At 47.1% G+C, this 24530-nt stretch overlaps 1 protein-coding gene and 1 long non-coding RNA gene across 3 annotated transcripts in view; one reads left to right on the top strand and one right to left on the bottom strand.

Annotated features, from left to right (window-relative positions):
• The window catches only part of LOC119966320 (E3 ubiquitin-protein ligase HECW1-like), a 664661-nt gene that overhangs the window by 105005 nt on the left and 535126 nt on the right, over nucleotides 1-24530 (bottom strand). Inside the window, 1 exon segment of the mRNA XM_038797802.1 lies at nucleotides 21442-21594. Within this exon segment, the coding sequence (XP_038653730.1) occupies nucleotides 21442-21594 (153 nt within the window).
• LOC119966324 overlaps nucleotides 8858-24530 on the top strand; it is a 182506-nt gene continuing 166833 nt past the window's right edge. For both annotated transcript variants that reach the window (XR_005460729.1, XR_005460730.1), the window contains exon 1: nucleotides 8858-9321. This is a non-coding gene — a long non-coding RNA (uncharacterized LOC119966324). The remainder of the gene's footprint in view (nucleotides 9322-24530) is intronic.

A 24530-nucleotide genomic window follows, 5' to 3' on the forward strand; every position in this document is an offset into this window, starting at 1 on the left:
ACTGCCAAGTCTCCATCCCACTACTCGAATTCCTGCTCCCGCCCCCACTCCGCCCCCATTAGACCTCTCAGACAGTAATCTCTCCCTATCTTCCCAAATCTGCTCCTTCATTTTCTCCTTCTGATGCTGGCTTTCCCACCCGACAAGCAGTAGCTTGTCAATCAGGCTGGCTGTTGGGTAGGAAACCTGGAGAAAAGATTTGAAAGATGACACTTCTTGCCATCCATAGCTCCGCCCAAAAGCACCACATTTTGTAAGTATTGGAGCCCGGGGTCAGGGACTGCGTGTATGTTGGTAGGATCCAGCTATACCACCTCTTTCAATCTCTCCACTGCGTCTATCTTGTCATGATTCTTATGCAATATAAAAATAGAAAATTCTGGAAACACTGAGCAGCTCCCGCAGGTTCGGTCGAGAGAGAAACAAAGTTAATGTTTTGAGTCGAATATATCTCTTTAGACCTGTAGTTTTATTATGAAGAGTCACATTGGAAGGGCTCAATCTTGAGCCCACAATCTCTGCCCACAGGATCGGCAGCATGGACAGAAAATCTCATGAGAGGGCAGTACGGTGGCACAGTGGTTAGCATTGCTACCTCAGGGCGCCGAGGTCCCAGGTTCGATCCCAGCTCTGGGTCACTGACCGTGTGGATTTTGCACATTCTCCCCGTCTTTGCGTGGGTTTCATCCCACAACCCAAAGATGTGCAGGCTAGGTAGATTGGCCACGCTAAATTGCCCCTTAATTGTAAAAAAATGGATTGGACACTCTAAATTTAAAAAAAAAGAAAATCTCCTGAGAATTGGTAAACCCGTCCCTCATCGCCGATGTCATGAGATTCACAGCCACAAAGGGCACAAATCTAATTTCAATACATTTGAATGGATTTAAATGTTATTAGTGCCTCCCGCCGCCCCAAATGTTCCCCCCTCACTAAATAGTCACAGGTCAACTATGCAACAGTTTTTGACAGACAGGCATGGTCGAGCAGTGCCCTAGTACTGCCCTCTGGCATGTGTTCACACTGCCAGGGTAATAGTGTCAAATTGGCACTGTCAATCTGTGCTGGGGGCAGTGCCAGAACAGGGCCTAGTGGGAGCCCCATGTCGGGGGTGGGCGACCTTGATGTACGGTGTGAAGGGAGGGTCATCTATATTTCCACAGTGTTGGTGGGGGGTTCAATGCCGGTGAGGAGTGAACGGAACGCTGTTAAAAATTGGGGGGCGGAGGGTAACACCCCCGATACCTCTTTGATGGGGACTGGGTTAGATTACAGCTCTGGTTGATACGCCCTTTAAAGATGGCGCCCCGATCTTTTTGGAGCTGGTTGCGGGCTCTATGAGACTGCCCTACCAGGGTGACACCGTAAACCACGCCCATTCTGGTTTTTTTTTCTGTCTAACAGGCTTAAGGTTTGGCAAGAAAACTGGTCTGTGCAACTGAAGAGTTACAAGGCAGTATTCAGTGCGAGCCTGACACTGCCAAATTCTTGCAAGATTCCGCCCCATATGGTAACTCTGTTTCTCTCCACAGATCCTGCCAGACTGGCTGAGTATTTCGAGCACTCCCTGACATTCAGTTGTGTAAACTTTCCTCCAGTTAAACATTAAGTTGCTCTAAGCCATTGTCTTCAGCTGCTCCCTGCCACAAACTCTCTTCTCTTGCCATCCATTTTCTTCCTCTCTCCGGCCTCTGTCTCAGATTGAAGCCAACTGTTCGTAACCTCAACTATTTGACCTCAAGCCAAGCTTCTGATTCCACAGCCTCTCCATTACACAGGCTGCTTACTTCCACCTCTGTCACACCAACCATCCCTTTGTTAAAGCTGTACAGAAAACTGACAGGTGAAGGAAATGTAGAGCAAATAAACTGAGATATGTTATAGTTTCTGGCGGGAATGTTTCTAAGGTCTGGGCTGGAGGTTTGTCTCACACCATTGCCACTATTGCCTTTGCCACTAACACTCCATTATGCCCATCAGAAAGTTTGCTTCACTCTTGGTGAGTTGGACAATGTTATTTCCAACTCACTCCAGCCACACTCTAGTTTGACTTTCCCCTATTTGATGCTCTATTTACAGGCCAGTCTGAAAAATAAAATGGGAGCAACAAAGGTGCGTGAGCTCAAGGCTGAGGAAGAAACCATGTGATGAATAAATATTATGGGAAAGCAACTTGATAAGAAGGAAAAACCTGCCACGAACAATAATTGAAAACGCTGGGAATATGTCGCAGGTGTGTCAGGAACAAAATATAGATTTACATTTCAAATGGAATTCCTTCATCCGTGTTTCCAATTTGGAGTATCTCATCTGGCAATGTTTGCTTAATTTTCAGATAGCAATGTCTATTTTCATAACTGTCAACATTTATTCTAATGCTGGATCGAATGTTCATATATTTTGTATTTTGTTGCTGAAAAATTTAACTTACAAGTGTCATTTCAAGTTATTCTCAGGAGAAACTGGGCAATCGTAAATCAGGGTCTGGCCTAGACATAGAGACAATTTAGTCTGATGGCTGGGTACAGATAGAGTTTAGCTTTTTGGGAGGGTGTGACCAGTAGAAATGTGGTTCCAAAACAAAATGGAGGTGACAATTCTCAGAAGGCCTTAGTGAGATGGTAGAAAAGGCCTCTGTTTCTTTATATTGATCATGTCTAATACATGGCGGTCAGACCATCCTTTAAATTTCCAGGAAAATCTCCTGTTTATTTAAAGGAGACCTTCAATTATCTTAGAAAGTCAGCTTACATTCGCTGCCAGAGGACTGGGATTTTTGACATCTGTCATCTATTTCTAAACATTCTGAAAACTTGAATTGTAAGGACTGATGTTCCCACTCCACTGAATAATTACTTACAGGATTGAAAGGTTGAAGCTTTTATTTTCAGTTCCTTGATTAGAGTCACTGGTCAGACTACACTGGGATGGCGCTAACAGGGGTCATTTGACAAATGATGGCCAGTTATTTACTTTGAGTCTGAAGAGCACCTTCTGCCTTGCTCTATATTTGTGACTCTGGCTTTGTGAGTTGTTAAATTACAGCAGGATTTTGCTGATCATCACTAACAGGATGAAGCTATTTTATTCTGCAGTACCACATCCAACGGTGCGATCAAAGGTTTTGTGCATAGGTGACAATAGTTGTGACATCTGCCACACAACACCATTTTGTTCACTGATTTACCCGCTTTCACGTTTGAAAAGCCTTTTCTTCTTGTTGTTTTTCTTGCCTAATATTTTTTAAATCAAGAATCAGCCTTCTGATCCATGTCTGCATGCACTGCATCCAGTGCTTGAATGGTTCCCTTATATAACAACAACTTGGGGGCAATTCTCCCAAATGGAACCCAAGTGTTTGCGCCGTCGTGAATGCCGTTGCGTTTCATGACGGCGCGAAACGGCCATGGGGACAACCGATTCTGTCCCCCACAGGGGGCCAGCACGGTGCTGGAAGCGGTTCACACCAAATGGGCGCCGTGCCAACCCGCGCATGCACAGTTGGGGACTTCTTCAGCGTGCGGGCCCCGACTCAACATGGCAACGATGTTCAGGGGTCGGCCGCAGGAAAGTAGGCCGGGGGGGGAGGGGTGGGGGGGGGGAGAGGCCGGCCCGCAAGTTGGTGGGCTCCGATCGCGGGCCAGACCCCATCGGAGGTTCCCCCCGATACGGAGCCCCCCTCCTCCCCCCACAGGCCGCTCCCCGACCCTTTGCGCAGAGTTCCCGCCGGCAGCGACCAAGGGTGAACGGTGCCAGCGGGACTCTGTCGTATCCGCACGGCCGCTCGGCCCATCCAGGCCTCAGAATCAGCCACCTCGCCGATTCTAGCATCCCGCGGCCGGCGCTGTGTCAAACGCACCGGTGCAAATGGCGCTGATTCTTCGCACCTCGGAGAATCGCGCGCCGGCTTCGGGACGTCGTGGCGTGTTTGCGCCGATTCTCCGGCCCGGCGCGGGGCTTGGAGAATCGCCCCCCTTATGTCCATACAGCACATTTTCGGTATTAAAACATCACAAAGTGTTTTACAGGAGTGTTAACGGACATAAATGTGACACCAAGCCACAGAAGCAGGAGAGGGAGGTAGAAAGACAGAGAGGTTTTAGTGAAGGAATTCTGGAGTTTATGGCATGGCCACAGTGGGAGAGCAATCTGGGGTTTGCAAGAAGCCAGCAACAGTAGGAGCGCAGAGATCTCAGAAAGTTCAGCTGGGTGCACTACCCAAGGTGTGATCCATTCAGAGCAGTCTACAATTTGATCATGTTTTTCTTTGCCTATAATTCAATTGTCTTACCTATTTAGTTCAATATTCTATTCACTATGCCGATTGTTGCTCTATGATTCCTGGATTTTGTCCTTAGCTATTTCCAACCTATGATGAATGTTATCAGTAGCTGATATAATGGTACCTTACCTTTAATGCATTGGCCCTTTAAGACCGGGCTTGGAACCCTGGGGGACTCCGCCTCTGGCTCCACCCCCAGGAAACGGTATATAAGCTAAGGCTCACTCAGGCAACATGTGATGAGCACATTTCTCGGCTGCTGTACAGTTCTCAGATGATTAAAGCCTTTGAATCATCTATCTTCTCTCCTGTGTCGTGATTGAGGGTATCTCAATTTAATCATCTGACACATCAAGGTGGATAGCGCTCTAAAGCCGGAGAAACTCAACCTGGACGCTCGGTCTCCGGAAGCCCCGGAAATGTTTAAATATTGGCTGCGGTGTTTTGAGGACTATATTGACTCCTCAGCGACTGATGTCGACGGCGCTCGCAAACTGCGTTTACTACATGCCCGGGTGGGCCACTGACTCTCCTCCGAGATCGCGAATGCTACAAATTACGAAGCTGCGGTCGAGATACTCACAAAACGCTCCGTGAAGCCGATTAATGAGGTACACGCCCGGCATTTGCTCTCAATCTGCAGCCAGCGTTCCGGGGAAACTCTGGACGAGTACGTGGAGAGACTCACTGTGATCGCGATGAACTGCAACCATAAAGCAGTGACGGCAGAAACTCACATGAACTTGCATATTCGCGATGCCTTTGTGTCCGGTATCAGGTCCTCGTACATCCGGCAGCGGCTCCTAGAAGACGGGGCAAAGGATCTCCAAGGCATGGTAATGCTCGCCTCTTCTCTAGAAACGGCCCACCGTAACCTCCGTACGTACTCCGCGGACCTTGCAAACCCCTCTCGATCCCCTCCAGACCCGGCCACGCTACAGGCCTGCTCCGCACAGCGATCCGCTCACTCCGGGGGTTCCCCATGCTATTTATGTGGTCAAGGTCAGCACCCATGGCAACGTTGCCCAGCCCGCTCCGCGATCTGCAACGACTGTGGGAAGAAAGAGCACTTCGCTAAGGTCTGCCTGGCTGGCCCCAAAGGCCACAAACAAAATCCTCACAAGCTCCCGGTCTCACAGGCCCCGCAACGCGGCCGCGCGGCGGCCAGACACGCCCACTTCCGACGCGTCATCAACCTCGTGCGAGTCATGGGAGCGGCCATCTTGGCGGCAACCATCTTCGAACCCCGACACGTGCGACCGAAAGCGGCGGCCATTTTGTGAGTCCGACTTAACCGAGGACTCTGACTACCTGCATCTAGCAGCGATCACGCTCGATCAATCGCGGCAGTAGCTGATATAATGGTACCTTACCTTTAATGCATTGGCCCTTTAAGACCGGGCTTGGAACCCTGGGGGACTCCGCCTCTGGCTCCGCCCCCAGGAAACGGTATATAAGCTAAAGTTCACTGAGGCAACATGTGATGAGCACATTTCTCGGCTGCTGTACAGTTCTCAGATGATTAAAGCCTTTGAATCATCTATCTTCTCTCCTGTGTCGTGATTGAGGGTATCTCACAACCCACATATGGACTGTATGTCCATAGAATCGCTACAGTGCAGACAGAGGCCATTTGGCCCATCGGGTTTGCACCGACCCTCTGAAAGAGCACCCTACCTGGGCGCAATCACCCACCATATCCCCGTAAGGCCACTGAATCTGCACATCTTTGTGTTCCTTGTTACTCCCTGTTAAGTGTGTGGTGCTTTATATTTCTCTGCATTAAATATTAGCTGCCATTGAAATGCCCACATAGTTATTTTGTGCAACTCACTCTGTAATATGTGAGCTGCTTCCTCTGATTACATTCCCATGCACGTTAACTATCAGAAAATGTAATCCCATTGCATCAGCGTTTCCCACTCTAGGTCACTTGTGTAAATGAGGAAGAGTCGTGGTTCCAGAACCAACGCCTGGTATGTATTTCACTTAATTAGGCTAATTCATTTGTTTTAGTTCTTCCTTATTTCAATGGATGTAGTCTCTTTGATGTAATATGCCATGCTTATAGGGCGTGATCTAACCAAATTGGAATAGGGTCCCTTGACGAACGTGTTTAGCCGGGTGTTTACTGGCGCTGGCAGCATCGAGAAACACCATGCTATCTATCGGCACTCTGTTGCAATTCAGGGTCTCAGTGGGGACTCTCCACCAAGGCTGCACTTAGTCCCGTTTCCTCCTCTGAGGAGCTCCGCTCACTGGAACTTCTCAGTGCAGGAAGAGATCGGGACCCCATTTAAAAATGCCTGGAACGGGCTGCCAGAGGATGTGGTGGAAGCAGGCACATTAGCAACATTTAAGTGGCATCTGGATAGGTCCATGAATAGGGAGGAAATGGAGAGATACGGACCGAGTAAGGGCAGAAGGTTTTTTTTTTAGTTAGGGCATCATAATCGACACAGGCCTGGTGGGCCGAAGGGCCTGTTCCTGTGCTGTACTTTTCTTTGTTCTTTATTATCAAGGATGTAATAACAGGACACTTATAAAATATCAGTGGGATTAGACAAAGTCGACATGGGATTTATCAAAGGGAAATTATGTTTGACAAACCTACTCGAGTTTATTTGAGGGCATAACTAGCCAAATGGATATGGGCGAACCAGGTGATATGGGGCTGGAATCTCCATTTCTGAGGCTACGTGGCGGCTCCAACGGAGAATCCATGGTGCTCCACGACAGGAAAATTGGCACGAATCCCTCACTGATTCCGGTATCGGTGAGGGGTTAACACCGGCGTCGCGTGGGACACCCGTGGACCATGCAGAGAACGGCCGGTGAATTGGCGGGTCCTGGGCCACGCATGCGCAGGGCTGACAAGCTCCAGCTGTCACGCCTACACCAGCACCAATCGCGCTGGGAAACATGGTGCCGGCCGTGCTGGACCGCATACCCACACCCACCTCGACCCCACAGCCCACCCCCTGACCACTCCCCCACCAACCCCCCAGCCCTAGCAGAAGCCCCCCCGAGCAGCGGCCACACGTGTCATGCGCCATCGGGAACTCGGTCCACTGGGGAGGAGCACCACGGGTGGGCCAGCTGATGATGCACCAAATGCCTTGCGACTGCCTGCATCTCGATGACGCCGATTAGGAGAGGGCAGAGCATCGTGAACTGGCATCAAAATGGCGCCTGCCCTGATTCCGGTATCGGAAGCCATTCTCCGCCCAATCCCGATTTTGGCATTGGGCTATGGAGAATCCCATCCTTGAAAATTTGGATTTTCAGAAAGTTTTTTATTCAGTCCCACATAAGAGGTTAAAGTGCAAAATTAACGCGCATGGGATTGGGGGTAATATATTGGCATGGATTGAGAATTGGTTCGCAGACAGGAAGCAAAGAGTAGGAATAAATGGGTCTTTTTCGAAGTGGCAGACAGTGACGAGTGAGGTCCTGTAGGGATCCGTGCGCGGGCCCCAGTGATTCATGATATACGTCAATGATTTGGATGAGGGAACAAAAGTAATATTTCCAAGTTTGCTGATGATGCAAAACTTGGTGGGACAGTGAGTGGTGAGGAGGATGTTAAGAGACTTCAACCAGATTTAGACAAGTTCAGTGAGTGAGCAAACACATGGCTGATTCAGGATAAGGTGGATAAATGTGAAGTTATCTACTTTGGATGAAACTAGAATGCAGAGTCTTATTTAAATGGAGATAGATTGAGAAATGTTGATGTACAAAGGGACGTGGTTGTCCTAGTACATCAGTCAGTGAAAATAAGCATGCAGGTACAGCAACTACTTGGGAAGCCAATGGATTTTTTATTGATTGTCATGATAGGAGACATTGAGGTAAATTCTCCACCTCGCAACCCCACAAATGTGAACCTTGATCAGGCAGGGAATCGGCAACGGCCAATATCGCGGTCTGCACCCGGTGCTGATTCGGGCATCATCCTCCAGTCCCTCTCTGTGGCAATAACAAGGTTTGCGCCCGTGCTGGCGGGGGCATGAAAAACTGGCATTTAAATGTATTTAGCACATTTAGCCCACTATGCTCCAGGTCTCTCCTCTCAGGCAGAAGTTACGCGGGTGCGATTTACTTCAGGTATTTACAAATGGGGACTGGGCGCCATGGTTGCTGAGTGAGAGAGAGGAGGTAAGCAAAGCTTTAAAAACTGTTAAAAATTGTAGTGCTAGCTGGGGTGGCCACCAGGACCGCAGGGGGGGGGGGAGGTGATGGAGAACCCTAAAGCTTATGGGAAGGGGGTCCACCGTGTTGTGGGGAGGGGGACGGGTTATTTCTGTGGTGATCGGGCCGTGTTTTTTAAAGGGTGTCCTGATCTCTGTGGAGGCGGCCTAGCCGTCTCTTTCATCCCCGGTCACAATGACGACATAAAACACGGCCACTGAATTATTTTTTTCAGATTGGATCAAAATGTGGGCTAAAAACGCGGCTGTACAGTTGGAGAGCTACATGCTGGGTTTCAGTCAGAGCCTGACACTCTGAAAAAATATGAGATAATTCCGCCCCTATTATTAGCCAGGATTTAATTTGCACTAGCAATCAAGTACAAATATCTGTAATATCCTGCTGCTGTAGCATCTGCCTCATTTATTATCTTCAGGAGAACACACAGTCCACTACAGCAACTGACAAACAACTGCACTTGTGCAAGCTTATGCATATGTGCAATTGTCCCAATTTGTGCCAACTGACCTTGGTTGCGAGAGATTAATACAGGCCTAAACTACATGAATCTGAAATAATGCTAGCCGACAGTATTGACTAATTAGTGCTTGCAATTCCTACCACTGTCAGTACTGCTACCTCTGGAGGCAGCAGGGGAAATCGTCTCTGCAGGAGGTGTCAGCACTTTGAGAGGTAGCAGCGTTAGCTTGTTTATTTTACAGCATCGCTGCCAGAGTTGAAATGGATGTCAACACTATCACCATCGTGCAATAAGGAGCCTCAAGGGTCCAACTGGAAAGGTCTGGAAAAACTACTACTTCTGTCACAGCTACCATTCATTACTGGTATGTGTTGCATGCTTCTATTTATAGGAACACCTGGAATATGTAACACAATGCACTGGACATTAGTTCTTTTGTTTTACAAAACCTTGGACACAAAACTGAAGTATGAGACAACATTTCTGCAGTGGCAGAAGATCTCTGAATAGATTTCTTTAACATCAATAATAAAAATACAGAACTAAAGGCATTTGTAATAAAATAGATGAATTGACAGTACAAATAGAAATAAATGTTGGAGTTTATTTCCAGGAGAATGGAACATGAAAGTAGGGGTGTTTTGCCACAGTTGTTGAGGACATGTCTGGAGTACTGTGTGTTGGGTAATATTTATTGGATTTTTATGGTAAAAATCTAAAAGGGGTTATTGCTAAAGAGGTAGTTTAATACGTTTCACTAAACATTGTTTGGGAGTTGTTCTGCAAGACTGTTCTAACTTTGTAACTTTTATCGTGTGTACTTAATTTTTTTCTTTTTTTATAAATCTTTTCATTTTTAAAATACCATGGTGTTATTACAGTTCATTGATTTTGTGATCAGTAGCTCTTCTCCCTTGTTTTCACAATAAAAAAAAGATTTATGATCAGCGAGAGAAGCTTCATTCTGGGGGCTGGCTTGCTCAGCAGTAACATTAGCTGTGGTCATAACAAATTTAAGGATATGTTGAATAACTCTCAGCAAAGCGTTATCCCAGTGGAAAGACTCTTTGAGAAGGATGCGCCATCCGACTTCAATCTGTACACCAGCTCATTCTGGGAAGCATATGAGATCAAAGAGCCAACCTCATTAAAAAAACTGCAATTAGGAAAACTCCTGCTCCCTGGAGTTAATGGAACCCTGCAGAGGTATATCATTTTTAAAAAACAATGTTATTAAGGCAATTATAAATAAACATCAAACACAACCACAACCAAGATCAAAAAGATAACCAAAAGAAAACAAGCAGAAGATCACACTGTAACTCAATGAGTAACCAACAACCGCAGCATGCCCTCCCTACCCAGAGGTATATAAATAAATAATCTGAACCTTCCCTTTGAAACTTCCCCAACCCGTCAATCAAAAAACATTTAGCAAGCAATGATGCATGAAATTGAATGTAAACAATGCAGTTCAAAGCTTTCAGCCTTTGAGGCATAGAGGTCTTACTTTCAAGGGCAATGAAATTGACTGTATGAAAACAACCTCAAAGGTTTCTACCAGGTTAGAGTGATTACTTATACCTTCACCTCACAGAGCTTTAAACTTGACAGACTGACAAGACTTTTAAATGGTTTAGGGGTACAGATTGGATCACTTTCACTTTATTATGCCAAAAATTTCATTTTTACATATTGACTTACTGTTTAAAGGCAGCAGATGGGTAGAGCAACCAAGCGAGCTCCATCCCAGGAAAGACCCCCAACCTGAGCCCTCTAGATCAGCACAAGCCCACTTGACCCCAACTTGGATGCAAGACCCCCCTGGACACCCTGGAGCCAATTGTTGAGAAGGTACTTATCATCTTGCCACCCCTTGGACTGCAAGTTGCCAGATACGTTCCTGGGGACTTTCACCAATTCACGGCAGTGGGACACTCGGCTTGGTGGCTGGAGTATCCCAGCTGGCAAGTGAATCGGGCGTCGTGCCCATCAGTGAGATGTAAAACAGCTCCAATGAACTATTTGTATGGCCTTGCCAGATCTGGATGGGAAGATCGGCTGAGACATCAGAAAATCCGTTATGACCAGCGGGCCGGGAGACTTGCGACCAGTTTGATGCCTGCTGTGAATTCCGATTTTGGCCGGATGCGGGAGTTAGTGAGCCATTGTGAATCCTGCACCTAGCAAGCAGCCCCAGAGAATCTCAGCCCAGAACCAGGAGAAACAGAGGGGGATTTTCCGCCATTGTTTTCGCTGCGCAGGAATGACCCCGGGGACCGGAGAATCCAACGGGAGTCCCCAGACGACTTTTACATTGTCGGGACCAAATGTCAAAATATATCCCAGGGAAGCTGGCAGTTGAGCTGGCGGGTTATAGCCCAACCTTCTCACTTGTCAAAAATCTGCAAAATTCTGCCCACAGTTTAAGAATAAGGGGCAGGATTCTCTGGGAGTCTGCTCAGAGCGAATCGCTCCTGGTTTGTGCTGGGGCTAGGAGTGACACCCGGAGAAAATCACTCTCCCCAGCCATGCAAATGTATACATGGTGGGAAGCTCGAGGAACTCCATTCCGAATCCTGCTCTTTTCAGCGGGTGACCCGATACTGAATATCAGTGAGAAAACTGGCAATGGGAACAAAGCAGTAAATTCTGTTCTGTTGGCTGTGCTAATTTCCTGTTTCTGTCCAAAAATGGAGTCACTAATCAGCCTCACAGTTTCTTAAAAATTGAAATTGACACAATGGCCGAAGTTCTCCACGGCTATGATTGGAAAACCCGATCAAGTGAGTGTGGAGCGCGGTTGAGAAACTGGATCTGTGCCGGGTGGCCAGTCTCGGTCTCCGCTTCCACGCCATTGACTGTAGCACGCTTCCTGCCCCGCGCCGGTGGGAAAATGCAATCTATCAGCATGCAATTAACTGGCTGGAAACCCGATTCTTCCCCCCCCACCTCCAATGTTGCTCTGACCCCCACAACAGGAAATCAACTGGGCGAGCTTTGGTGTAACAACGTGCAAGTGCAGATCTGGCGCGCTGGACCGTGATCAGGGTTACGGTGGGATCATTCCATAGCTAATGTGTCCCGCTGCCACCGTCAGACTACAGAGGGAGGGGGGTCTCCCAAGAGTACTGGGGATTGAGGGGTCTCGGGCTGTGGGTGAGGAGTTGACCCCCAGATCATCCCCTGAGTTGGGGGTCCCATGTCAAGACTGTCCCTCTGGTCCTGGGAAACCAGAAGATCACTGTTGACATGATGACCTCAAGTAGCCCTCTGTTCAACAGCATCCTCCTGGCCTTCCTTCTTAAACTCTGAAGTGGTGTCTTCACCCTGTCCAGGCTGTCCAGTGTAAGAATCAATACAGGAACACTTTTCCTTGAAATACATCTACTCCCTCAGCTATTTGCCTTGACACCTGCAGATTGTTGAAGTGTCAGAAGCTTCCAGGAAATCTCACAATACTGGAAAGGCTTCAAATCCCTGAGATCCTTTGAAATGCTGAGCATCCATTCAATTTCACAAAGCAGTAGGTTTCATTAGCCTGTGATTGGCAGCGTAATGGTTCAGATGCAGCTGCTAGGACTTTTATTTATTAACATTTCCTTTCACGCTTGAATGCATCTCAAGTATCCTGTTTTGAGGCTGCCCACAAAGGCTATAAACAGTCTTGCTATGATTGACAGCTCCTGATTGCATCAAGGCAGCTAAGTGATTTAATTTACTCTTTTCAGCAGAAATGCTGGCAAGGCCACCATTTACTGTCCATTCCTGACTTCTCTTGAGATCTGCCTTCTTGAACCGCTGTAGCCCATGTCATGTAGTATGCCCACAGTTCTGTTAGCAAAGGAATTCCAGGTTTTTGATGCAGCAACAATGGATGAACCGTGATCCAGTTCTAAGGAAGAATGATGTGTAGCTTGGAGTAAAATTTGAAGGTGGTGGTGTTCCCATGTATCTGCTGGCCTTGTCCCTTTAGATGATTGGGGTGTTTCATTGGTAAAGTGCTGTCAAAGGAGGCTTGGCGAGTTGCCGCAGTGCAATTTGTAGATGGTGCAGAGAGTGAATGTTTAAGATGATAGATATATTCCAGATCAAATAGGCTGCTTTGTTCTAGATCATGGTTTTTCAAACTCAGGGTCTTGACCCACGGGCCACGGGTGGGTGTCAGGATGGTCACGGTGCAATTGCTTGCGGCATTCCCAATTGCAGGAGAAGCGCCCAACAGCTGCATCCGGCTTTTCAAAATGTCGACTGCGACTGGCCCTTAAATGCGAACATGAGTCTTCCCGCCAGAAATGGTGGTGGCAGAGAGCCACCATTGAGCCATCACATGTGCAGCACATACACAGACGTCGCGTTCCTTGTAGGTCCATCCGTTGGGCCTAAAATCCTCCATTTTGTAGCCGCCAGCAAGCATGCAACAGGACAGTGTGAAGAGCTGAAGATGGATTATTTTGTAATAAAGAAGAGAGAGCCAGAAATACAAACAGGCCAGGATCTCACAACTGAATCTTCTGGAGAGAGCTTTCCAGGTGAGTCCCCGGCAGGATGAAGCAGTGCTGCTGTAAGCTGTGTCCATAGCTCCAGGCCTCTGGCAAACAATCCATTCAGAAGAAACTGAACTCGGGGACAAAGTATTCTAAAGATGATTTCTTGAGGCATGGCATTGTTAATTGGTCAACGCAAATTAGGATGCAAAGCCCATGTCTGCCTACGTGTGTTATATGCAGGGAAGTACCGGCCAATTAAACTTTAAAACCCTCAAATCTTCAAAGGCATTTGAAGACTCAACATGGCAAGTTCGAGGACCTCTTGATTTTGTTCAAAGGTTGCAACAGGAATTTAAGTCGTCAGCTGAAGTCATTAGCAGAAAAGTAACATTGAATGACAAACAAGTGAGATCGTGAAGACCAAGCAGGCTCACCTGTCACATTAAAGTTAAGTAATAATGGTGAGTTGCGAGGGTCAGCCAGCCAGGGTCATGAAGGTCGGTAAATGTGGGTCCCGGGAAAATAAGTTGAAAAGCACTGTTCTGGATGGTATTGAGTTTCATGAGTCATGTTTGAGTTGCACTCAGCCAGGCAAGTGGGGAGTACTCCATTACACTGCTGACTTGTGCCTTTTAAATGGTGAAAGGCTTGGAGGAGTCAGGAAGTGAGCTAAATTGTTGTAGAATTCTAGTCCAGTTCAGTTTCTGGTCAATGGTAACACCTATAGAACCACAGAATTCCTACAGTGTAGAAGGAGGCCATTTTGTCTATTGAGTCTACACTGACCCCCTGAAAGAGCACCCCACCTAGGCCCACTCTCCTGCCCCATCGGCATAACCTAACTTGTACATCCCTGGGCACTAAAGGGCAATTTAGCATGGCCAATCCCCCTAACCTGCACATTTTGGGCTGTTGGAGAAACCGGAGCACCCGGAGGAAACCCATGCAGACATGGGGAGAAAATGCAATCTCCACACAGACAGCCACCCAAGGCTGGAATTGAACTTGAGTCTCTGGTGCTGTAAGGCAGTACAGTAACCATTGTGCTACCATGTCACCCTCTAGCATGTTAATAGTGTGGAATTCAGCGATGATAGTTCCACTGACTGTCAAGGGGAGATGGTTAGATTCTCTTGCTGGTGATAGTCATTGCCTGGTACTTGTGTGGAGTAAATGTTAGCTTCCAGCTTTCAGCCCATGTCAGAATGTTGTCCAGGTCTTTCCACATGCAGGCATGGTGTGTTTCATTATCTGAGGAGTTGCAAATGGTACTGAACACTGTGCAACCAATGGCAAATATACCCACTTCTGACTCTTTGTTGAAAGAAATCTCACTGATTATGCAGCTGAAGATGTTTGGGCCTTGGACACTGCTCTGATTAACTCCTGTAGCCACATCTATCTTTCTTTGTGCTCGGTAGGAACCTTGAATGCCATTGACTTCAATTTTGCTCGGGCTCTTTGGTGTCACACTCAGCCAAATGTGGTCTTGATGATAAGTACAGTCATGCTCACCTCACTTCTGGAATTTAGCTCTTTGTAGCTGATAAAGTCCTGTTTCGACCAAGTCTGTAATGAGATCTGGGGCTGAGTGGTCTTGCATGAACCAGTTCTTTGCCTTGTTTTTCAGGTGTTGCTGTGCAGCTTCTTCTACCCAAGACAAATAAACTTCCTGCTTTTACCTTGCAGGGGAATATTTGCTTCAGAAGTCTGTCAGACAGCATCTAAATGTCATGGTTGCAACAGTGAAGTATGCTTCACTGAACATCACTTGAATCCATTTGCAGCGGCCCTTGACAGGACTTAGTATGGTGATGATATTTCACCAATTAAAGGCTTACAAAGAGATAATGTTGTGTATCATATTTCATGGCCACAGAAAAACTAACCAGCCTTTGAAATGATAGTCACTGCAATATGAACCTCCACATTCCTTGCTTCTTAAGACATTACAATATCTGGCTTTTACAGGACTAAAGAGTTTGGGGAAGCAAAACCCAGGATATCTAAACATCAAAAAACATGGAATGATAAATGACTACATGGCCTGTCAAGTCTGCTTTTTCAGCAATCAATATCTTGGTCAAAATGGTAGGATATAAGGAGCAGCTTAAAAGAGTAAAGAGAGGTGAAGTGGCACCTGGAAGGAATCCTAGAGCATACGATCCTGTCAGCTAAATACATGCCTGTCAATGGCGAAGCAATTAAATTGGCGGAGAATGAGAGATCAGAACTGGAAGAACACAGATATCTCAGAGGATTGTAGGGCTGGAAAAAAGAGGGAACAGAGGGATTTGAAAACAAGGATGTGAATTTTGAAACTGATGCATTGCTAACAGGGAGCCAATATAGGTTAGCAAGCACAACAGTGTTGGATGATTGGAATATGGGGAGACTTAGGACACAGGAAGCTTGATGGTTTTGGATGATCTCAGGTTTATTTGAGTTTGAATGTGGGAGATCAGCCAAGGGTCTAGTAAATAGCAAAGCTTAGTGGTACAAAATGCATGGGTGATGGATTAAGTGTCAGATGGCCCATGGCAGGAGTATACAATGAGGCCCTGAGCAAGTTAGGCTTTCATGCAATCTACAGGTTTCTCCTGTGGAACTGTACTTCATTAATTAATAATCTGTTATAACCTGCCTGATTACTTCTGGCTGGGGACTATTGCATATCCCACAATCCTTAGTGAGTATGAGCTCCCCCAATGAGGAGGGCGGAGAAATCATTAGCAGTCACCTACATAAATAGAGCTGGCCAGTGTGGAACCAACTAGCCAGTTGGAGAGGGCAGTGGTGAAGTGCTGCTGCTGTAGTATATATGTAATTGTAAATAAAGTTATTTCTTTCGACTCTACAAACTCGTGCTCGATTCTTCGTGGCCCTCACTCCATGATCCCAAAAGTAATAGCATTGTTCCAGAGTATACCTCAATCCTCTGTGATGAACGTAGGAATTTCAGATGTTTTGTATTATATGTATCTAGTACAGTAAGGGTTAAAAATCTGGGTCAGTGTTTGTATGACTGCTGCAGTGTTGTTTTTAAAGTATCCTGGCTTATAAGACAGCTCGGCTTTTTGGAACCAGAGGTTCAATTACTGTGAGTAGCACGGTAGCACAGTGATTAGCATTGTTGCTTCACAGCTCCAAGGTCCCAGGTTCAATTCCGGCTTGGGTCACTGTCTGTGCGGAGTCTGCACATCCTCCCCGTGTGTGCGTGGGTTTCCTCTGGGTGCTCCGGTTTCCACCCACAAGTCCTGAAAGACGTGCTGTTAGATAATTTGGACATTCTGAATTCTCCCTCCGTGTACCTGAACAGGCGCCGGAATGTGGAGACTAGGAGCTTTTCACAGTAACTTCACTGCAGTGTTAATGTAAGCCTACTTGTGACAGTAATAAAGATTAAATTAGATTATTGGCATTTAGCTGTTTTTTTTGGACTTGGGGAATCTCTCTCCACTGAGGCCACACTAGAGTCATTTCCTGTTTGCGAGCCCAGCAGAAAAGGCTCCTCACATTTTGGGAGGCTGCCCCGATCATCCCCCCCACACCCCCCGATTTTCGACAACCCTTTCTTCACCCCTAACATCCAGGAGTCCACAGGAACAACCCCCCCAATACCTGGTAAGGCCTCCGCCATGGGTCCAATCCCTGGCAGTGCCAACCTCGCACCCAGGCACCCTGGCACTGCCAACCTTGCACCAGGCTGGCAGCAATAAAGTGCTAGGTGCTAGAGGGAATGCTAGGTTGCCACACTTCCCTGTCCCCAACCACCCGGGATTCTCCAATGGCTTGGGAGACTCACCTAGGTGCCGTTACAACTGGTCCACGTTTGTGGAATCCAGTACTAAATGATGCCCTGGCAAGGTCTCCCAGGTGCAGCCAGTAGATCCGAAGTGCCAGGAGAATTCCGCAATCACATATTTAAATAAGCCTAATGGCTAATAAGCCTAATAAGCCTAATGGCTTATTTAAATATGTAGAACTGGATCACACCCAGTGAGGGTGAGATCTGGATTGAGAAGTATTGCGAGATTTTGTTAAACCCTGTGAGGCCCTTCGAGCATTGCAAATCATCCGGTAGGCCTCTCTCAAAATTCAATGGCCTCATCCCAACACCACAACTAGACTGTTGAATCTCGCCCATTGTAAAGGTTTGGGCTAATGGACATTTATTTATATTCAGAGGGTCCCCTGTGGAAAAGTAAATTAGAGATGTTGGGTTAGATTCTCCGCAACCCGATGGCAAAAGCGCCGGGGCGGAGAATCCAGTTTGACGGCGTAATCGGAACCAGCGCCATTTTGGTGATTCTCCAGGCACCTAAAATCGGCGTCACCGGGGAGTACACCGTGCCACCGGGGGCCATTGCCAGAGGCCCGCTCAGCAATACCCCGCCCCCGACTGGCCGAGTTCCAGACGGCGTGGAACTAATCTGGTATTGCCGGTCGGGAGGCTCGCGTGGTGGCTGCGGACTCAGTCCGCGGCCGCCCTGGTGGGGGGGGGGGGGGGGGGGCGGAGGGATCGAAGGCCAGTGGTGGCCTTATAGGCGGCTAGGGAATGATTGTGCGGGGTTTGAGGGTCGGGCATGCAGCCGATCGGGGGGGGGGGGGGGTCTCTTCTTCAGGTCCAGCTCTGCTGGAGGCCGCCGCCGTGCACCTGCGCGGCCTTTGACCCGGAAGTGCGGGGACCCATATCTGCAGCAAAAGCTGCAAGAATTATTCCGGAGGTCCCTGCTAGCCCCCTGCAGGGCTATGAATTCGTTTCACTTTTTCCCGGATTTTCAGCAGTAAAACCCCACCGTTTTGATGCCGGCGTGGGGACATAGTCTCAATAATGGAGAATCCAGCCCTTTGTGTTTAGTTTCGGAAGATGATGATGTTAATGGGAGGAGTCAGGGTTGAAGCAGTCAGGTGTTGTTTTTGGCTGCAAGGTGAGCTGAGAAGATATCTGAAGAAATCCAGCCAGAGATTCTGCATTTTTCTGACAGGGGTCAGGCCTCTTTTCTAAAAGCAGTCTCAGAAGTTCTCTCTTTCTAAAAGTGGAATATTCAAGACTTTACAGCAAGCATTCCTGAGTGCTAACTGTATTTAAAAGTGGATTGGGATCGGAGATGGTTTTATTGTTTGAGTGGAAATAAAGATAGCAGTTTACAGTTATTGTGTTACTGTATTGATTCACATTGTTTAAGGGGTGATTGTAAGCTATTTTATTGTGTGGTGTTAAAGATATTTTAATGCTGTATTAGTAATAAAGTTCATTTTAATATACCATATCCCTATTTCTTCATGCAGTCATTCCTGGAGCGCGGTACCCTTTCCACACAGTCTTACAAAATTAAAATAAAATATTGCGGTTTCTGTCCAGTATCCGAGCCACTGTTGAGGTCTGGTCTGAGATTGTAATATCTCACATCACCACTATTCAATCATCATCATTTCAACACCAACATCCTCTACTATTCCGTGGGCAACTGACTCACCGACCTTAAATTAAGCAGTCAACACACGGTGTGTCGCTCTTCATTACTAAGAACTGAGAACTTGCAATTTTCGCATATCAAACAAATTAATTTAAACATGGAGGGCACCAGGTAAGGAATGTATGAACAACTTCAACTCACAAATATTTACAAGATAAACAAAATAAAGTGCTCCGAAACTTTTGGTTTCATTGATTACAAAGCAGCTGGATTAGAGTTGCTGCTTCAATGACATGTAGGAGGCAAGTTAGAAGTGTCCTGTGATCTCAGGCCAAAGACACAAACATCAGCGTGGTTTGTTGAGAGTGCTCCCAGTGCTCTGTTTTGTTCATAGTAGCCAAGAGCTACACTACTAAGATACAGATCTGCTTTTATACAAAGTTCAAAAAAAGAGTCTCTAATGAGATGTATCACTTGCTCTGATGTGATAAATGTGCTTTCACTTGCTCATCTCTAAAAGTTGTTTCACTTGACTCCACAGAGTGTTATGGCATTCTTTGGCCTTAAGATAGATCTCACTAACTGCAAGTAGAAATATATTTCGAAACAAGTACTTTAATGCACTACCCATTTAATTTGTTTACAACAGTGGTATTTATGAATCATCCAGATCTTTATGATTGGTGTAGAACACAGTCTATCTCACTCCTGGGGCAAAACAGTCTTCTGCAATTACTGAAGCTGCCAAGAACTTGTAGGTTAAGGTTCGATCAAGCAGCAGATGGTGAAACTGAACATTGTGACTGATGTTTTAAGGCTAAAATAAATACATGTTTTTAACCTTTGAAGTCTGATTTTGCAAAGAAGTTTATTTTACAACTTTCTTTCCTTCAATTTCTAATACCAGTAAGGTGCAACTTCCCATTTGAGTTCTTCCAGAATTTTAGCATTTCAGCAAAGGAAACCCCATAAAAAAAAACATCAAACATCACACATTCCAGTTTAGTGAGATTACAACAGCTCTTCCAGAAATGTTACGACAAATAATTGGGAGAACCCCCACCCCCCCCCCCCCCCCAAACTGAAATCCACCCCCAGATGTTTATTCCAATAATGAATAACATAACATTACCATAATTAAAATAAAAGTGATTCTGACCTATTCTATTTTGAATTTATACTAAAGCACTGGGCTAATGATAGAAAAAATGGGCATTACCCAGAAAGAAATTAAAACAAGTTTAAGATGGTTAGCCTCCCTGCTTCTGGTATGTGACATTGTGTGGAACAAGGGCAGCTGAAGGCAGAGAATGGAGGAAAAGATTGGATCTTCTGGTTCCGCCAGCAGCGACCAGCCCTCCCATCCACCCACCCCCAGCCACAAGTTCACCAGCGGTAGAGGGTGGGCACAACGGAAAATCCCTTTGACAGCAGCAGGACCGGAGGGTCCCATCGCTGACCAATGGCGGGCCGCCTCTGCTGCTGCAAATCCCAGCCTGGGGTGGGGGCACCGAGATTATCTTCCAAAAAGATGCCCTTATGGAAGAAGAATGATAAATTGAACATGGACGTGAAGGGCAGCCGCTATCTCTTCTTGCATGAATCACAACCTAACACAGAGGGAAAAACTTTAAGAATAAAGATTCTCAATATATATTCTCGAGAAATGGGAAATGGGAGTTGGGAGGGACGATCAATTGGGGAGTATGGAGTGAGGTACTGCGATGGGTAAACGGGAATTCCTCTTGTGCAAAGATGAGCCTGATATAGTTTAAGGTGGTGCACAGGGCGAGAATGAGTGGGTTCTTTCAGGGGGTTGCAGATGAGTGTGAGAGGTGTGGGCAGGGGCCAGGGAATCATGTGCACATGTTTTGGAGTTGCAAAAAATTGGGAAGATTCTGGGCGGGAGTGTTTGCAGTCTTAGCCAGGGTGGTTGAGGAGGAGGTGGACCCGGACCCTTTGGTGGCGATATTTGGAGATTCAGACAAGCCGGAGCTCATGGAGGGGAGGAAGGCTGATGTCGTGGCCTTTGCCTCTCTGATTGCATGGCGGCGAATTTTGCTGGAGTGGCGTTCGGCATCACCACCCGGGATAACGGCACGATTACGTGACCTGGATGACTTCCTGCGGTTGGAGAAGATGAAGTATGGGTTAAGGGGGCTCAGCAGGGGAGTTTGAGAAAAGGTGGGGGATGTTTGTGACCGTGTTTGAGGATCTATTCGGCGCGTGGGGCGGGGGGAGGGGGGGGGGGGGGGAGGGGGTGTAAAAGGGGAAAACCTGTACAGCACAGCCTATATAGTTGATTGTTGGGAAGTATGTTTCCCGGGGTGTATATTGGCTGTAACCTGCTTTGATACATGTTTGTAATAAAATATATTTAAATAAAAAGAATAAAGATTCTCACCATCTGTCCACAAACGATATGGAAAGAGAGCTGTCGATTATCTTTTGTTAATTCATTACCAATGGTTATTTTGAACACTGTTAATTTCTACAATAAACATTGTGGGGAATGGGGCTTTAATGGCATGTTTTTCTTGGAAGCAAGCAGTGTAAAGAAAAGTTGAACATTACCATTCCAGATGATTTTCCACAAATGCTGACATTGGACTGATCTGCACAGTGTATGTGTCGTTGGCTGAATATTCAAACAAACCATAGTAGGGATTGAAAAGTTCCTGCGACAAGAGGAAGAAAAACTCTCTTGATGGTCCACTGTAATCCAGCCTGCAGAAGAACCATACAAAAAAAATAAAGCATAATATAGATGAAGGAAGAAACATACTGCAGTTCACATTCAGTTCATTTAAAGGTTAAACATCAAGCTGGGTATTTTTGTCCATTTATTTTGAATGCTAATCAGTGTCCGATGGTCTCATGCACCCTTATCAACTGACCATCACTACTGAAGACAATCCTTATTTTATTATTGAAGTCCTCAATTCAAACAGGACATCTTAATTTAGTGATTCACCTGCTGCATCCACCACCATCCAATTTACATCCTGCCTCAGTAAGCACTGACTCACAATTGGGTATGGGTTCACAGCTAGCACTCCACACCTCGCCCAAGACTTGGACCTGTGAGCTTGGACCATAAAATGAATGGAATTTTTGACTCTGTGGAGTGTTGCAGCTCTCTCCTGATGCGTAATGTCCAAACTGAATGCGATACACCAGATGTGGTCTATCTGAGGCTCTGCACGACATCCCCACTTTTGAATTTTATCCCCGTTGAAATGAGGTGGGCGGCACAGTCGCACAGTGGTTAGCACTGTTGCTTCACAGCTCCAGGGTCCCAGGTTCGATTCCCGGCTTGAGTCACTGTCTGTGTGGAGTCTGCACGTTCTCCCAGTGTCTGCGTGGGTTTCCTCCGGGTGGTCTGGTTTCCTCCCACATAACCCGAAAGACGTACTGTTAGGTCATGTGGACATTCTGAATTCTCTCTCAGTGTACCTGAACAGGCGCCGAATGTGGCGACTAGGGGTTTATCACAGTAACTTCATTGAAGTGTTAACGGAAGCCTACTTGTGACAATAAAGATTATTATTACACTTTGATTACTTTCTGTACCTCTACATTAGCTTTTAATGATTTGTGTACATGGACACTTGAATTGCCTTGCCCCTACAGTCAACATGGCGGACCCACACCGCGGGCCACCCCGACATTATAGGCACCCCCCAGATCGCCCACGCCCGATCGCGAGTCTGGTCATCCTGGAGGTCCACCATGTGACGGATCTCCCCGCTCCCCTACAGTCATAAAAAAGTTCTAATTGGTCTCATTCAGAGCCAAAGTAGATTACCGTAAATTTTTCGATAACAAACCACAATAGACAGTCAGTCTGGCTATTATCCTTTGTAAACTTGGTGTCTTCTTCAAAATTGGATAAACAACTACCTGGCCGGGAGTCTCCGAGCCTCTGCGCCGCAATCGCGCTTGGTCGGACGCCTTCCCGCGATTCTCCGGGGACTGGAGAATCGGCGGCAATCATCCGCGAGGTCAGCGCGGCGCCGGTTGGGGGCCTTTGCAAGAGGCTCCCGCGGCCATTCTCTAACGGCAACTGCCTGCGTTCCCGCCGGCATGGTTCACTCATGGTTCCAGGCCGCCTTGGTGGGGAGCGGGGAGATTTGTCACATGGTGGGCCTCCAGGACGGCCAGGCTCGCGATCGGGGAACACAGATCGATCGGCAGGCACGGGCGATCTGGGGGGTGCTTATATTGTCGGGGCGGCCCGCGGTGTGGGTCCGCCATGTTGAGCGGCCGGAAGTGCAGAGACTCGTATCGGCAGCCGGAGATGCGTGGAGCACTCCAGGGCCCTGCTAGCCCCCTTCAAAACGGAGAATCGCTCTGGACTTTCTAGAAAAAGTCCAGAGTGATTTGCACCTGTTTTATCGCGAGCATGTGGGGACATAACTTCATTATCTGCCCCCTATTCCTTCACATTTATGGTGAAAAGTCACAATACGGATCACTGGGGAACAGCACTTCTGTGAGTAACCATCACGAGGACCATGAGGGATCACTCATCATTATCCCCATGGGGCTGGTGGAGTATGAATTCCCAGGTAAAGGCTGGAGGCTCGTCCAGCGCCAGGCGACGCATTATCAAACTCATTAAATACGGTCCCTGACCCGGACCAGGGCTCCAGTTACTCCTGGGCTGGGACACTTGTATTGTGTGCCACAGGTGCGGCTTTACTTTTGAGTTTTAAATAAAATTAAATAAACCTTCACCTTCGTGTCTCCTGGATTACACAACTTCTTACATCACGACAGTTAGAGAATCATTAGTCTATGGGCGTGATTCTCCACAAAGATTTCTAAATGTTGTAGCGAGCGGGAATTGCTGCGAGTTTCCCTGCGCTCGGCCTGCCGAAGCTGTCAACGCTATTCACTGTTAACTGGTCCACTTAATGATCCTAACGGACTTCCTGTCGCAAATTAAGGCTCGCCAGCTGATTCGCCGGTGTTGCCAATCGCCACCAGAGTCACCAATAATGTTGCCAATTAATAATGATGCTCTGTTGAGTCACCAGGTATCAAATGATACCACCAGAAGGCTTTACCAGATATCGATCAAAGGACCACACAACCAGTTAGTCAGTTCAAGTTCAAAGATTGTTTATTTACACACAAGGATTACTTCGATATGCAACATAAAACACTACAAGTTAAACTACACTTAACAACTACAATAACCTATACATAACTTCAAGGCAACCGGCTCTATGCAGATGGACAAGGCCTTTGTCGGGATCTTGCATGGCTGGGTGGAAGAAGTGGCTCTGTTTCTGCTGGGCTCATCCGTCTGATAGCGATCGTGGGGCTTGAACTTGTCTGTCTGGTCGTTATGCTGCACTTGGGTTGGCATAGGCCGGATCCAAGAGGGACCGAGCACATGGCTGTGTCTCTTCTTATCCCTCTAGGATTTCACGCTCTTTGGGGTGGTCCTTAACTTGGACCCAATAATCCGACAGGTTTCGATCACTGCCTTCGATTTTGGCCAATAAAGGGGTGGGTGCCTTGATGGCTGGGCGTGTCCTTAGCGGTCATTGACCTTGGCTGTTTGGGTTCCCTGAGTAAAGGGAGTGGCGCCAATTAGTCTGTATCTGTATCGGTTACCTGAGTACAATTCTTTTGTTCTGGGGAAATGGACC

Source organism: Scyliorhinus canicula, chromosome 5 (genome assembly GCF_902713615.1).
Source record: "Scyliorhinus canicula chromosome 5, sScyCan1.1, whole genome shotgun sequence".
Lineage (NCBI taxonomy): Eukaryota > Metazoa > Chordata > Chondrichthyes > Carcharhiniformes > Scyliorhinidae > Scyliorhinus > Scyliorhinus canicula.